At 37.6% G+C, this 15,452-nt stretch overlaps 1 protein-coding gene across 3 annotated transcripts; it reads left to right on the top strand.

Moving 5' to 3' along the window:
- The first annotated feature begins 1,878 nt into the window (after positions 1-1,878).
- LOC148406642 (1-acylglycerol-3-phosphate O-acyltransferase ABHD5-like) lies at positions 1,879-15,249 on the top strand. Of its 3 annotated transcripts, XM_088404827.1 has the most exons (8): positions 1,879-1,955; positions 4,973-5,030; positions 5,903-5,985; positions 6,055-6,433; positions 9,676-9,827; positions 11,525-11,636; positions 11,716-11,896; positions 14,132-15,249. In XM_088404827.1, the coding sequence occupies exons 2-8, from the start codon at positions 4,987-4,989 to the stop codon at positions 14,258-14,260; spliced, it is 1,080 nt and encodes a 359-aa protein (XP_088260953.1). In that variant the 5' UTR covers positions 1,879-1,955; positions 4,973-4,986; the 3' UTR covers positions 14,261-15,249. The 3 variants fall into 3 exon arrangements, with proteins under 3 accessions (XP_088260953.1, XP_088260952.1, XP_088260954.1); XM_088404826.1 differs by lacking the exon at positions 1,879-1,955 and having other exon boundaries at positions 4,756-5,030; XM_088404828.1 differs by lacking the exon at positions 1,879-1,955 and having other exon boundaries at positions 4,756-5,030; positions 14,108-14,249.
- Positions 15,250-15,452: the final 203 nt, after the last annotated feature.

Genomic DNA, 15,452 nt, shown 5'->3' with positions numbered 1-15,452 from the left:
TTCCAGCGGAGCTGACATTTACTTCATGATATGAGAGTCTTAAGTTATAAGTGTGGTCATGGAACAAATGCTAGTTGTAGGTCAGGATGCCACTGTATCTCCTTTACTAAAATAAAATGATAATGTAAGTGCTGACATAGGACCTTAAACGCGACATTTTCTTATCAAACACCATCCAGCAATAATATCCATGTGCTCGAGAATTGCTTTTGTTCCCTTGGCCCTCTTCCTCCTCGTCTTCCTCACACTGTATTATATCCCAGGGGACAACGCGAGATGGATCAAGTCCCTGCAAATCAATATCATCCATTCATGTGGCTGCAGCTCATGCATGGTCATGAGAAGCGGCACTCTAGCGCATGCACGCACAAAAAAAAAAAAACAAAGTTGCTGAATCGATATAATTGCATCTGGAACCGGTGCGGCTGCGGGAGGGTGAGGGGCGGAAATGGACCCAAAATGCGTTTGATGGTGATTGTAAAATAGATGGAAGTTGCCGGGAACATCGTTCTTTTGACCATCGGCGGATAATATTAGCCCGGACCCACGGCGGGAAGAGATCTCTAGATAATAGACGACTAAGCTACAAACCACGGAGAACGGAAAAGTAAGAGGGAGGAGACGATGGAGGAAACTAATGGAGAGAGCAAGACAGTGAAGCCGGCCATTATAAATCATATCCACTCTTGGCGCCAGCCGCGTATCCTAGCAACCAGACAGACTCCGCATCCCTTCCGCCCCCTGTCTACAGTATGCACGGCTCACAGCCTGGTAAGTCTTATTACCCATAGTGCACTGGGCCATGCCCCAGAAACTCCCGACACGCTCGCTTATGGCGATGGCTGCCCAATCTACTGTACGCTTACTGAGATCTAACTGGAACTGACTGTTGGACCAACAGCCAACTCACTGCACACGCCGCTTCTAAACGCACATTATGAAAAATGAAACGCTGACAACGCTTGCACATGTGCAGACAGGAATTATTCATGCATCCATTTCCTTTAATGCTTGTCCTCTCGATGTGTGTGCGTGTGTTTGTAGGTGTGTGTGTGTGTGAGTAGTCAGCTGGTGGCGGTTCAATCTGTGCATCTTATTATTTCTAAACTAGAAAATATGGTCAGTTTTTAGGTTCTGCAGAGGGATTAAAAACCAAGTAGCAAATTAAGGACTACAACTAATGATTGTTTTAATAATAAGTAATAATAAATCCCATCCCTTTACTCAAAAACAAGAGGTTTCCTCAAGGTGAGAGTGCAGAAAATAAAAACTACTTTTTTCGATGACTGGTTAGTAGGGCTCCACAATTAATCAAATTTTAATCGCGATCACTAAATTAGCTGCCACGATTAAGATGATCCTCTGCGATATTAACATTTAAAAAGCTAGCCACGCATGTCAAATCAAGCACTTTGTCATCCTACCACCAGGGGGCAATGTTTCCCACATGTTTACATGACCAAGCTTCTGCTTTTCTCACTCTAATATTTGATTTACCAGTGTGAAATGATGTTGAGTTTCTCGCCTGATTCCTAATACAGGGGGTCCTCGATTTACAACATGGATCAGTTCTTAAGACGCTGTGTAACCTGAATTTCAGTGTAAGTTGGAACACCATACAAATAATAACTAAAAAATAATAAATAATAAATAAAATAAAAAGATTACTCTAAACGTACTGTACTGTAAAGTATTGCACTATTGCTCTGCCTCTTTTTGCCCCGTTTCGTCAGATAAACTTTGTTCTTGCACCGCATTTTATAGAGAACTCTTGCTTTGAAGGTTGTGCAACCGGAAACGGCTCGGTGGCCATTTTCGCCTCACCCTGTTACAAGATGTGCTGATAAACAAGATGTGCCCGCGAGAATGGCAGCAGGGAGGCAGGGTTGATCTCTTTTGTTCAAAATAACCCTGATTATTATTTTAGCCATAATCGTGCAGCCCTACTGGTTAAGGTTTGTAACATGTCAAAAAGCAGGTTTAAATATTGATAATCATTGTCCAAAGTCCAAGCAAATGCTGGTAAATCCTTTTTTTGATTTAACAATGATAATCTACTTTCAGATTGGACGAAATTAGGGCTGGGAAATAAACTGAATTCATTTATGATCTTAAGTAGTGAGTGAAAATTCATTAAATTGTGGCAGAACTAGCTACTTGATTGTGACATTTAAAATAGTTATGCACTAAGATTAATATTTTTACAAAAATCTGATTTAAAAACAATTTCACTATTTACGTTATTGTTGTGTGAACATTTTTTTTATTTGATTGATTCCTGAAGAAATGAAAACTTTAAATAATGTTTATCGGGTTAATTATTTCAATTAAAATCATAATCCTCTATAAAATGGGTTAACATAGTGATAGTTGTTTTCTAAAGTCAAAGCAAATGTTTGTAAATCATTTTTCCATTTAACAATGAAAAAAGTTAAAAAAAATATGGCTGGGCTACAAGTCAAATCTGTCATTTTAAAAATCGACAATTGAAAAATGTGTTATTGAGCAGAATGCTGAATGGGTGGATTACAATCATTGCTACATAATAGTGGCATTCAAGATAGTGTCGCACAAGCTATGAAAGTTTACATCAAAACTGATTTTAAATAAGTTCACAATTTACATTATTTTTGTAAAAATTATTTAAGACTGCAGTCATCCAGAATGATGGGGAAAAAATGTTTTTTTTTGTCTATATCGCCCAGCCCGAGACAAAAGAAATCAGAGAATATTTCCTCTCTCTTTGAAATTCTGATCAATTGGACGATTTTAGCGGAAAGATTCAACGCTTATCAATAATTATTGATTAATTTGATGATGGATTAGTTGTTGATGCATCGATGAATCGTACATGTAAATAAAATAATTAGTAACATTTTCTTGATTCCTGATTTCCAATAGAAATTGGTTAAAACAAATGATGAACAAAACAAATTTCAGATGGCTTTAAACAACATGCAGGGCACACTTTGGACTCAAATAAATATTATTAATATGAGCAAAATGTCATTAATTATGATAAAGCAGTGCAAAAAGCTCATGATACGCAAACAAGTGCTGCTGTATGTTTCAGGCATCTGTCTCAATGCCTACTTTTCACATTCTGAGTAGGCAGAATACACGTACACACACAAACACCCACAAAGACACACACACACACACACACACACACACACAGTAGGTTTGTGTGTGTGTGCAGCAAGAAAGACGCACTCAGCAGCCACTCAGTCATCCCATAGCCCAAGTGCCACCACAAGTAGGTGGTATGAGAGCAAAAAAGTGTTTGAGAAAGCAAGGACAAAGTAGCCAGTGTGTAAGTAATTTTCTCTACCTACAAAGAGAACACAAGCGCGCCACCTTGTGGACTGGAACAGGCACGCGTCTCCTCCCACGGCGCTTTCGCCCCTTAATGAATCGAATAAAAATCATTTGCATTCGGTTAAACACAGAGCATAAAGCACGCTGTTAATTTTGTTTGTTGACATTCAGTTCGGTGGATATGTGCCAGTACATTAAATTCTTCCATTTAAAACTGTGGGCAAAATGACTGAAGGATGCTTCCGAGGTTTTCAAGGGTACCGTTCTTTTAATCTTTAAGATAAAACCTCTTTTAACATTTAATGAGATTCAGAGGGAGAGGGGAAAGTAAAAGAAAAAAACAGAAAAGATAGCAAACGCGCTCTTCCTAAAGCAATAGGATCATACTGTACACTCAAATCCTGGAGGATAATGAATTACATTAACTTTTCGTTTAATCTCTCGCCTCTTATCTTAAAACTGTACAGTGAAGTTTAATGCTGATAAGCTTAGGTTTAATCTCTGACTTGGTAATTATGTTTTCTGTCAATTGTCAGCCTTCCAAAACCTCATTCCTGGTGTGTCATTGCACAAGGTGGACACCATTCTTTAAAAATCTAGTATCTTAAACCCCCGACACACTTTTACTTGACAAATAATAATGTGGAGCAGGGGTGGGGAACCTGAGGCTTTGGGACTTTGCTTCGCGAGACGGCAAAATATACTTACTTAGTCCAAAATTGGTCCTAAATCGATTTGTGTTCAAACCTCTGTTGCTTAAAAAGCAAATACATTCATGCTAATTTAGCTATGCATTCTATGGCGTTTTGCATTGTGTGTCAGCATGAACTAGTGAACTGAATTATGGAAATTTCCATTTATGTAGCATTGATTAAGGAGTTGCTAATCAGACATTCTGCTTGTCCCAACAAGTCTTCAAATTATACTGGGCAAAAGAAAAAACAAATTAGACATTCACGTACATTTTACGCATTGCTGATATTTCGGTTGGTCGTGCATTAATTATTAGACTTAAAAATGTTCATATTTGGGAACAATTTGTTTATTATTTTAAATCATTAATATCTGAACAATACCTGCTCAAATAAAAAACAAAAATAATTGTGTCACTCAATTGTGCATAACTTTATACGTGCTCTTGTTCTGACTACAATTTTATATCAACTTAATTGAAATAAATTACACAACTTGTTATGAAGGCCAATTGGCTTACTTTTTAAGCAGTTATTGTGACATTAGTTCTTTATAATCGTCGCAATGTTCACGTACCGCTTTTAGGGCGTCATTTGAAGGAAAACTTTTAATTCCGCTGTCAATCAAACACGTGACTACAACTACCTCGATCAGCGACGTCAACAAATGAGCTTTGTTTCCAAAAGCGTTGTTGTGTTCATGGCATTCCGGAAATGTTTAAACCAATTCGTTGAAATTGTCAAACAGGCGCAAAATTCCTTTACCCGACTTGAATTTTTAATCTAACAACAACAACAGCATAGAGATATGTTTGGACTTGTGGAAAATTATCCTCTTCAATCGTATTATACTGTTGTGCATATTCGTGAGGTGTATTACATACTTCCAGTGAAGCCATTTTGCACGCAGTGTACCTGAACGCAACATGACAGATTCTGACAATTTTCCTACTCGGTCGTAGGACCACCGTTAAACATGCGAAGTATGGCGGAGTGGGATCCACCTGCCAAGGAGCAGAGGTAAGTTTATGCTTTGTGAAGCATTTATCTCCCCACGATCTGAAATTGTTGCTTACGACGCGATTGGATCGCTGCTCCGTTGTTTTCTTGAGCGAGTTGACAACTCGATCAGCGGATAGCAAGCTCTGCTCGCCTGTTGGGGAAGTGCACCGAACTTTCATGCCAAATAACTTAAAGAACTTCTGGTAATATCTGCTGACTTGAGAGCTCATGTCTGTTCTCTCTGATGTTTTGTTACTTCGTGGTTAATTCGGCGTATAACTTGGCTAGTTTGGTTGGATTTTTTGTGAAGCAACTTTTAAACTTGCCCCTTGATTATGTGTCGGTTGTAAGAATCTCAAATTTGAGCATTGAACGTATATTTTTTTACGGATGTGTGGAAAACACTCGGCTATAGATTTCAATGTATTGTTTATACATGTTGTCAAGTTCTGCTAAGAATGGATTGTCAGGGAAGTCCCAGACTGCATGTCAGCAATGATAACCAAGATGTCATGGTCAAAGTTCAATGTATAGACAAGGGGTGAAGAACCGAAGGCCAGTGGACCATATATGGCTCCAGCCTCCCTGTGCATTTTTGATTTAGTGTGGCATACAATTCTAAACTTCAGATAACTTGGCAGAAGACGAAAAATGATCTAAACAGCCATCCATCAATTTGAATTGAAAGTTAGCTTGTCGTAATTACATGGTAATGAATTTAGTGTGGGGCGGTTATCACACCTGCATCAGAGTTTTGAGATCCGGGTTTGAAAGATTCCAACTGACATTGATGCATATAATCTCACGTATCATTTTTTTTTTTTTTATGACTGACCCCACACATATTCCAAGAAATTGTGCTGTTAACTGTTATTTTGCATGTTTTGCAGCTCCTGGTTATTAAGTTGGCTACCATCATGGTGCCCCACTTCCCTTTCTCATCTTAAAGATGCAGAGGAGAAAATGCTGAAAAGTAAGTGATGTCAAAACAAAAGCTTATTTTTGTGTTGTTTTACATATTTACCAATTTTCTAACACACAGGTGTAAAGCAGCCTTTCTCCAGACAGCATGTCCGCATCTCTAACGGAAACTACCTGTGGACCATCGCGTTCCAGCCCTCCTCAGCTCCGCAGTCCAGACCGCCTCTGGTTTTGCTGCACGGCTTCGGTGGCGGCGTTGCCCTGTGGAGTCAAAATCTGGACTCTCTCTCCACCGGCGGTCCTGTCTATGCCGTGGACTTGCTGGGCTTCGGCCGTAGCAGCCGCCCGCTCTTCAGCGGTGAGCCTGAAATGGCCGAGGAGCAGTTTGTGGATGCCTTGGAGGAGTGGAGGGAGAAGGTTGGCCTGGAGGAAATGCTTCTGCTGGGACACAACTTGGGAGGATATTTGGCGGCTGCCTACACGCTCAGATATCCAAACAGGTACTCCATGCTTTCTTGACGAGCACTCCTGAAAGCCTTTTTGCATGGAATTTTTTTGGGAGCAACCAGCAAAGCATATGGACTAATCATCTTATCTCAAATCATCTTTCCCTAACAAATCGAAAAAATAGGGTCCTCAAAATAAAGCTCCCTATTTAGAACAAAATCAGGGAGGTTGTTTTGCCATTTTTGACGGGCAAATTCATTTGAAAGGGCTGTACCTCCAAGTATTTTCTGACATAGTTGCAAGTACGTTTGGACGTATTTCCAATATTTTTAAAAGAATTTACATGTACAGTATTTTTGAACGCATTTACAAGTATATTCATACATTGGCAAGTATTGTACGTTAGAATTTATTTCAAAATAGGTTTGGTCATATTTATAAGTATATTCAAATATTGTTGGGCTAAATGCTAAAAATATAGCATTAATAGCATTATTGGGAAAAAAAAAGTTTTTAGTATTTTTCTTACAAGTACAGTGGGCCCCCGGTTTACGAACTCCTCCTCTTACGAACTTTTCGACTTACGAGCGTTGACCGCGGCGTTTTTTGACCCCCACATACGCACAAATCTTTCGGTTTACGAACATTCCGACATGCCGCCGGCAAATGTTTTCGCACAATTATTTTCGCTTTGCTGCATCAACGAAATTAATTATTCACACTTGTCACGTTCACGCTGAACGCTATTGCTCTTACAATGTTACAGTCACTGTCTCAGTCACGGTGTCAGTCACGGAATCAGTCACGGAGATGCCGATATGCTATTGGTCGATTAAGGTCACAGTCCCGGTCTCACTCACGTAGATGCGGATATACTATTGGCCAGCGTCACGTCAATCACAGAAATGCCGATATGCTTGGCCGAACGCCTTCATCTAGCTCAGTGTTTCCCAACCTTTTGATCACCGCGTCACATTTAAAGCCTTGAGGGTGCTTGATGGCACAGCTGGTCGGTGTGTTGTGAAGACTTTGCAAACTTTATCTGTTAGACGTGGCTGCTAAAATTGCTAGTGGCGGTAAAGGAAGAAGTAAGAGGATGATGACAATAGGAACGAAGCAGGAGATAATAAAAAAAATACAAAGGAGGCGCACGCATAGTTAACCTTGCCCGTGAGTATGGCCGTAACCGCTCGGCAATCTTCTAAGGGCAAGACTTTCCTTGCCGGGGGACGGACCTCGGTCGACAACAAAATGGAGAGGCTTCTTCTATTATGGATTAAATAGAAGGAAATCGCCGGTGATATGTTCTAGTTTGAGAAAAGTTCCCGTTTAAAAAAATAAATCAATAAATTCTGCGGGAGTGTCTCTGATCCCCTCCGCCTCCACCCAGCTCAAGTCACGTCGCCCCAAAGGTAAATGTCATTTTTCCTTTGTATATGTTATTTAATTTAACTGTACAGTAGATTATGTTACTCATTTTTAATATGTGTATAAAGTCGTTATGTTTTTACCTAAGGTTTTTGCACGCGTTGCACGCATTCAGTAATTAACATAGGTTTGGATTGCCCGTCATACAAGCAGTTCGAGTTACGAGCGTAGCCGCTGAACGGATTAAGTTCGTAACACGGGGGCCCACTGTATGTTCAAACATTTGAAAAAAATTCAAACATATTTTCAAAATAACTTATAAAAACATTCAAATGTATATATGAGTATGTTTAAACATTTTCAGATAGGTTCAAATACATGTGTAGATTAAATTCTAAAAATATAGCATTTGTACCCATAATGCCACAGGGTGTTTACGTGCATACCTCATAGCATTATGGGGAAAATGCAATATTTTTAGCATTTAGTATACACTTATGTACAGACATTTGAAAGTGTTCGTAATAATTGTTCAAACATAACAAGTATAAAACGTGTTGACTAAATGCTAAAAGCAAAGCATTTGTTCCCAATATGCCACAGAATCTTGACACACATAACTCCTTGCGTTATGGGGAAAAAAAAAAAATCAATTTGTTTTAGGGTTTAACTAACAAGTAACAAGTAGCGAACTTATTTGAAAGTATGCACAAACGTATTCTCAAATAAGTTACTTCTCAACACGTTAAAACATATTTACATGTCCGTTGGAACACATTTTCAAATACGTTAAAATGTATGTGTAGGCTAAAAGCTAAAAACAGCATTAGTTCCTATAATGGCATACGTTTTCGACAGTCATATCTTTTTAACATTATGGGAAAAAGCGCTATGTTTTTAGCATTTCAATGTTCAAATGTATTTTCACTGAACTCCAAAGTTATTTATAAATACGTTAAAACGTATTTCAAGCATATTTTCTAACATTTTCAATTATGTTCAAACATTCATATAGTCTAAATGCTACAAACATAATTTCTCCCCATAATTCCACAGGGTGTTGGCGTATGTATGAACGTTTCAAATCATGTTCAAGCATATTTTCAAATACTTTCAAAGTTAAGTAATTCTAAATAGTTTAAAACATGATTGCAGGTACGTTTGAAGGAGTTTTCAAAAATGTTTACTCCACATTGGCAGTGCCACGCTTCCATAATACAGAAACCATCGTATTTTCCTGACTATAAGCAGCATTGTCATATAAACCGCAGAAGGAAAAATTAAACAAAAAAACATTTTTGTCACAGATAAGTGACACCATGGAATAATTAAAAAAAAAAAAATGGAACTGTTTGTAATTGCCTGCTTACAGCAACATTTTTTCTTCAACCGAATGAACATGCCTGCATGGTTACCACCAACATATTTATAGAAAATAGATAAATATTTTCAACATAAAACCAACAGATTGATTATTTAACTGAACATATAAACACATTGCAAATAATTAATTCATATAAATACAATTTGCACATCACAAACCTTTGTACAAGACAATATTCAATTCCCATCTTTCATTTGTATTTCATAATTGACACATTGAACAGATAACACATTGCTTTATCGGTAGATTGTCTCCTGGTGGCTAGCACAAAAAAAAAAAAAACATACACCACACTAAATAAAGGGTTCACATCATGAGAAAAAAGGTGTGGTTTATAGTACTAAAATAGGGTATACGTTATTACTGTCTATTAAAAAAGTCTATAAAAAGCGTCAACACTATTATAAATTAAATTAAATAATCAATTGATTACAACTAATCGATTATAAAGTGAATCAACAAGTATTGGTCATTTAGAGACTTCAACGATAAATATTCCCAGTTTTACCTTTACATTGCTCACTGACTCTTTTGTGCGTGTAGGGTAAAACATTTACTGCTGGTAGAGCCGTGGGGATTCCCCGCTCGTCCGGAGAACCCGCACCATAACTCCATCCCAGTGTGGATCAGAGCCATGGGGGCCGTCATGAGCCCTTTCAACCCGCTGGCGGGCCTCAGGCTAGCGGGGCCTTTAGGTTTGTACAGTACACACAATGATTACCAGCTATCACCTCCCAGTCCTAACACATTATATAAGAGCCATTATGAAACGTAAACATGTCGTTTGAGGAGCACGTGGGGTTAAACGCCAACAGTAAGTCAAAGTGGCGCCAGCCCCTTATGGCTGCGGGGAACATTACGTTGAGTGCCTCACATTGCACCAATAGAATAACTGTCAGTTATGGTAAGAAATGAGCTCATTGTATGCTCCGGAAATACTACCAATTGATTTGTTCCCATGATCACATGTCTCACACAGCAGACCAGTGTTTGTGGGCTTGTACAGTATGTTAACAGCGCACCAATGAAAAAATAAAAAAACCCATCACATCCAGTTTTAAGACCACGCTTAAAAGAAAACAATATGTATACATTCTGATTTCTAAAAGTTGTAATCGTGAAGAAAAAATATTTGAGCGAAAAAATGTTGTTCAAGCTACAAATTTGTATGTGTTTAATAAACAAAAAGTTCATTTCAGACAGAAAAAAATGGTTGAGGTAGGTAATTTTGAGATTAGATGTATATATTCATGATTAAATTCCTGATTTCATTGAATGTTTATTTTTTTAAGAAAAAAATAATTTTAGATAAAATTGATTTGTACACTTAGTGAATATTCAGAGGTAAAAAGTTCTATATTTTTAAGATTAAACCCTCATTCACAAAGATAAAGGTGCAATTTTCTGATGGTAAAGGCATAAACCGTTGAAACTCGTGAGTTTACTAAAATTTTAAATAAAGACGAATTTGTTAATCTATTCAACTTATGACATAAGTCTGAAACTTTCAAGAAAAAACTTTTCTTCCCCAATACAAGTATACTATACAATGTATACTTTTTTAGAAAAAATAGATAAAAAATAAATAGATAAACATGCATATATTTAGAGTTAAATAATCTTTTGAGATAAAAATGTTTCTTTTCTAAATTAAAAACATAATTTTAAAGAATAAATGCATAATTTGACTATGGTAAAGGCATGTCTTTGTTTAAATCAAATTGGTAACTTTATATTAAATTAAATTGGGAATAAAGATCATGAAATTGCTTTTTTTTTTAAGTAAAATATGTATCTTTCCAAGAATAAAGACATAGTTTTTACAAAAAATAGGAGAAATATTAAATATTCAAGCTAAAATATATATGTATATATATATATATATATATATATATATATATATATATATATATATATATATATATATATATATATATTTTTTTTTTTTTTTTTTTGCAAAAAAAATCATACATCTTTTTTCCAGTAATCTTCATATAAAAAGTTGTATATTTTCAAAATTGAATTCCCTATTTTACAAGAAATAGACCTAATTTTGTAATGGTAAAGGCATATATTTTTCAAATTCTAGTTGTAGTTTTATCAAATAAAACCGTAAAAATAACTTGGTTGTAGTTTTTTAATTCAGGTTTTTGGCTATTTTTAGGATATTTTTTTTTCTCTCAAAAATAGGTCTTTTATTTTTCAAATTAACCTTGATAGCATTCTTTCAAAGTAAAACGTGTCGCTTTCCAAGAAGTAACACATGCGTTTCAGAAAAAAATAGTCTATCCAGCCATTTGTTGTTTTTACTCTGTATCTTTTGACTTGAGCTACCCTATGCTAAGTAAAGGACATAACTAAAGAAATTACTGTTTTTATTCTTCCCCTCCAGGTCCGACGCTGGTCCAAACAATCAGGTCCGACTTCAAGCAGAAGTATTCCTCTGTGTTTGACGACAACACCGTGTCCAACTACATCTACCATCTGAACGCCCAGACACCCAGGTAAGCACTTTGTGCACTGGGAGCATCCATTTTGTTCCGCAAAACTATTTACAGTAAGATGCGGGCATCCCTGTTATAGCGGCGAAACGGCATTCAAGAACATGACCATCCCGTACGGCTGGGCCAAGCGGCCCATGCTGGAGCGCATCGGCCAAGTGCGGGCAGGAATCCCAATCTCTTTTATCTATGGCTCACGGTCCAGCATCGACAGCGCCTCGGGATACGCCTTCAAGAAAACCAGGCCGGAGGTGGGGATCACGGTAGGTGCTTGTAGTACAGTGAAAAACCTTCTAGGCCCTTGCTCCTGAAAATTTTCAATCAAGAGAGAACATATCAACTCATTCGCTACATTTACAGCCAAAGATGTCAAAGCTTTATTCTAACTAGGCTCAACAGTGAAACTCACACACGCTGTTTGGTAGACGCGAAGGGAGAGCAGGAGAGCGCAGCGCTGCAGCGGAGCATTGTAAATCTTTTACCTAGATTTCTTTTGTAATAAATTGGAATTTTCAAGTGTAAGCTCTGATTGTTATCTTGTTTGGTCTCTAATTAGACTTCCGGGCGCCGCAAATATAGCCGCGGCTCTCCTTGAGACTGCAGCCAAAGGAATGGGAAGGGAAGGGATAACAGTACAGTTGCAGTATAAGGTTTAATAATTAAGTAAATTTGTACTGCAGTAGTTCAATGTCCGAGGAGTTCCTTTAAACCTTACCATACCAAATAATGTATGGACACAAACGCCTTGGAACTTTTTTAATTTTTAAGTTCTTCCCGGAAGCATGTCACAACGCTGGTGATAACTACTGCACAAACTCCCAGAGTGAGTCGCGACTCTCAATAGAAATAACACAAAGTTGTCCTGAAATCACATTCGATTGCCAATACAGGGCATTAAAAAAAATAATAAATGGCCATTTTATCGTATGGCAGCTTTTGCCAGTGTTCAGCGTAGCATCTAGCCAAAATTAGTCACTAGCCAGCAGGGCTCGAGTGCCCCCGAAAGCAGTTGGATTACTTTTCAGAGGCAGGTTTATAGACAAAAATAACTGCACTGATATCTTGATTGGGTTGCAGTTGCTACTGATCACTTTTGAACATTCCAGGCTGAGTCAAAGTGTGCCTTCTGTGGGTCTGACTTCACTTTGTCTCATTGAAAAAAAAATCGGGAGAGAGCTATCTAAAATCTCAGTTTAAATTTTCATTAAAAAAATATTCATAAAAAAAATGTGGTCATTCTTTATCAAGTGGAAATGTGTTTTTTAGTCTTTTGTGTTTATAAATATTTTACACCCCATTTTTTAATTTTTATCAGAAAACTAAAATACTCAAAAACCTACAGTAGAAATACAGGATGCACTTAATACTTTCAAATTTCCTGTGTGGCGATATTTTAGTTTTTCAGTTGAAAATAATAATGGTTAAATACAGTTGGCCCCCGGTTTACGAACCCCCTGTTTTACGTATTTTTCATCTTATGCCGTGGACCGCGGCAGTTTTTTGTCCCCCCTCTTACGTAAAAACCTTTCGTCTTACGAACCATCCAACATGCCGGTCAGTGTGTCCGCACTATTTTTTTCGCTTTGCTGGATCAACAAAAACAGCTTTTCTCGCATGTCACGGAAATGCCTATATCCTATTGGTCGATTAAGGCAGTCACGGAGATGCCGATATGCTATTGGCCGGCGTCACGTCAATCACAGAAATGCTGATATGCTATTGGCCGAACTCCCTATCTTGCTAGATGGCACGAGCTGGTCGGTGTGTTGTGAAGACTTTGCAAACTTTTATCTGTTAGACATGGCTTCTAAAATTGCAAGTAAAGGAAATAAATAAGAGGATGATAATAGAAACGAAGCAGGAGATAATAAAAAAATATGGAGGCGCACGCATAGTTAACCGCTCGACAATCGGTACAATTCTCAAGAACAAGGAAGCTATTAAAGCAAGCAAGTCTTCTAAGGGCATGACTTTCCTTGCCAGGGGACGGACCTCGGTCAACAACAAAAAGGAGAGGCTTCTTCTCTTATGGATTAAAGAGAAGGAAATCGCCAGTGATATGTTCTCATTTAAAAAAGTTCTCATTTAAACAAAAGAACTCTGCCCCCCCCCAAAAAAAAAATTAGGCCAATCACCGTAGCTAGCATGACCTGTGTGCATTTTTTTAAACTTGAAAGAGAGCCTTTAACATAAATTGCTCATGTTTGTTTACGTATGAACGCTATCTTGTTAATTCTCTTGCAGTCTTTCTCAAAAAAACAAAACAAAACAAAAAAAAAAACAAAAACTGGAGAAATCTATACCTGGCTAAATTTATACTGGAATGTTCGACTGTGGACTAATTTAGCCAAAATCTCGTCTCGTTCCTGTGGACTCAAATCTCGTGAGACATCTCTTACGAGAGATCTCTCATCTTGTGGGGATTTGGGTCTCATCCTATCCCTAAAAATACATTTTTTTTTTTCTTCAAATAGATGTATTTCTCTTCTATGTGGTAGGTGATCCGAGGAGCGGGCCATTACGTTTTTGCTGACCAGCCTGAAGACTTCAACCAAACGGTCCTTCACATCCTTGCCAGGACGGAGAAAAACAGCACAGACTTGGCCCCAAGCCGTGACATCTCTTAATTTTCTTTTTTTTTTAAGCTAATACACACTCTAAACTAAACCTCCACTACGCAATAGGGACAATTGAAACCATTTAAGTTTCTATCTCATGCACTTTACCGACCCGAGGTCTTCGTCTACCAGTCGGGATAAACTCTCTCAAGACCTCCAGGATTGCGTCAAATAGTTGCTGTGAATAACATGATCACATGTCTTTGAGACATTAGGCAACTCTTATCTGGATCTGGAAGGACAATTCTCCCAAGTGGACATCTTGTTTGGAGCACGGATCTATACAGAATGTTCTCGCAGATACGAGGGAAAAAGTAAATAGGGCAAAGGGCAAGTGTGTGTGTGCGCGAATGTGAGTATGTGTGTGTGTGTGTGTGAGAGAGAGTGTGTTTCTGTCTGCGTTCGAGAAATCCTCCACTCTCCCAACCAGCAGGTGTCAGCACAGCACGCCTCCTCCTCAATTCTGCTTCACCAATCAAATCCACTATTCATGGGATTGAAAGGACAGTCAGTGATCAAGAGTCACAGTGTTTGTACACTCACACACACACACACACACACATACACACTACACACAGAACAGAATTGGGTTAGAGTTTGGCATGTTTGGTTAAAAACAGACTTCTTTTTTCAAAGAGCCACACAAAAAAGCTGAAATCAAAAAGATTGCTCCAGTTTTTTAAGATTGGAATTCACCCCCCCCCCAAAAAAAAATACCATAGAAAGCTATGTGTGTGTATATTTCCTTGAAACATTGCTCTAGAACAGGGTTTAAAACGTTTTGAAAAGAGAAATGTGGTCTTCCTACAACTCAAATTATTATGGTTATAATAACACTATGTATATAATCTTATAACAAAGACAATGTCAAAGCTATAACAACAAGCTGTATATAATTTCATAAATAACACAAAATACTCCATTTATAACCAATTTGTCAGCAAATGTGCGTCTGCTTCAGTAATCTCACAATTCACCTAATAAAAATCCCAATCAGATGTTTGAAACTCTCATTTTGTCCTTTATTGTAATGTAGAAGTGTCACAATAGCAAAATTTTAGCTTCAACAAATTATAAATACTGTACAAAGTACTTCAATATTGAGAATGAAACAATGACAAAAACTATACGCATATATATATATATATATATATATATATATATATATATATATATATATATATATATATATATATATATG

Source organism: Hippichthys cyanospilos, chromosome 21 (assembly GCF_059441005.1).
Source record: "Hippichthys cyanospilos isolate Australia breed blue-spotted pipefish chromosome 21, RoL_Hcya_1.0, whole genome shotgun sequence".
Classification (NCBI taxonomy): domain Eukaryota; kingdom Metazoa; phylum Chordata; class Actinopteri; order Syngnathiformes; family Syngnathidae; genus Hippichthys; species Hippichthys cyanospilos.
Note: the sequence above shows the minus strand (reverse complement) of the source record. Positions and strands in the feature narration are given on the sequence as shown.

Excerpts from the sequence above, each read along its gene's own strand:
- LOC148406642 (XM_088404827.1), top strand. The coding sequence starts at position 4,987 with ATGCGAAGTATGGCGGAGTGGGATCCACCTGCCAAGGAGCAGAG. Across the intron at positions 11,637-11,715 it reads CTGAACGCCCAGACACCCAG|CGGCGAAACGGCATTCAAGA; the intron begins GTAAGCACTTTG and ends TCCCTGTTATAG. Across the intron at positions 11,897-14,131 it reads GGCCGGAGGTGGGGATCACG|GTGATCCGAGGAGCGGGCCA; the intron begins GTAGGTGCTTGT and ends TCTATGTGGTAG.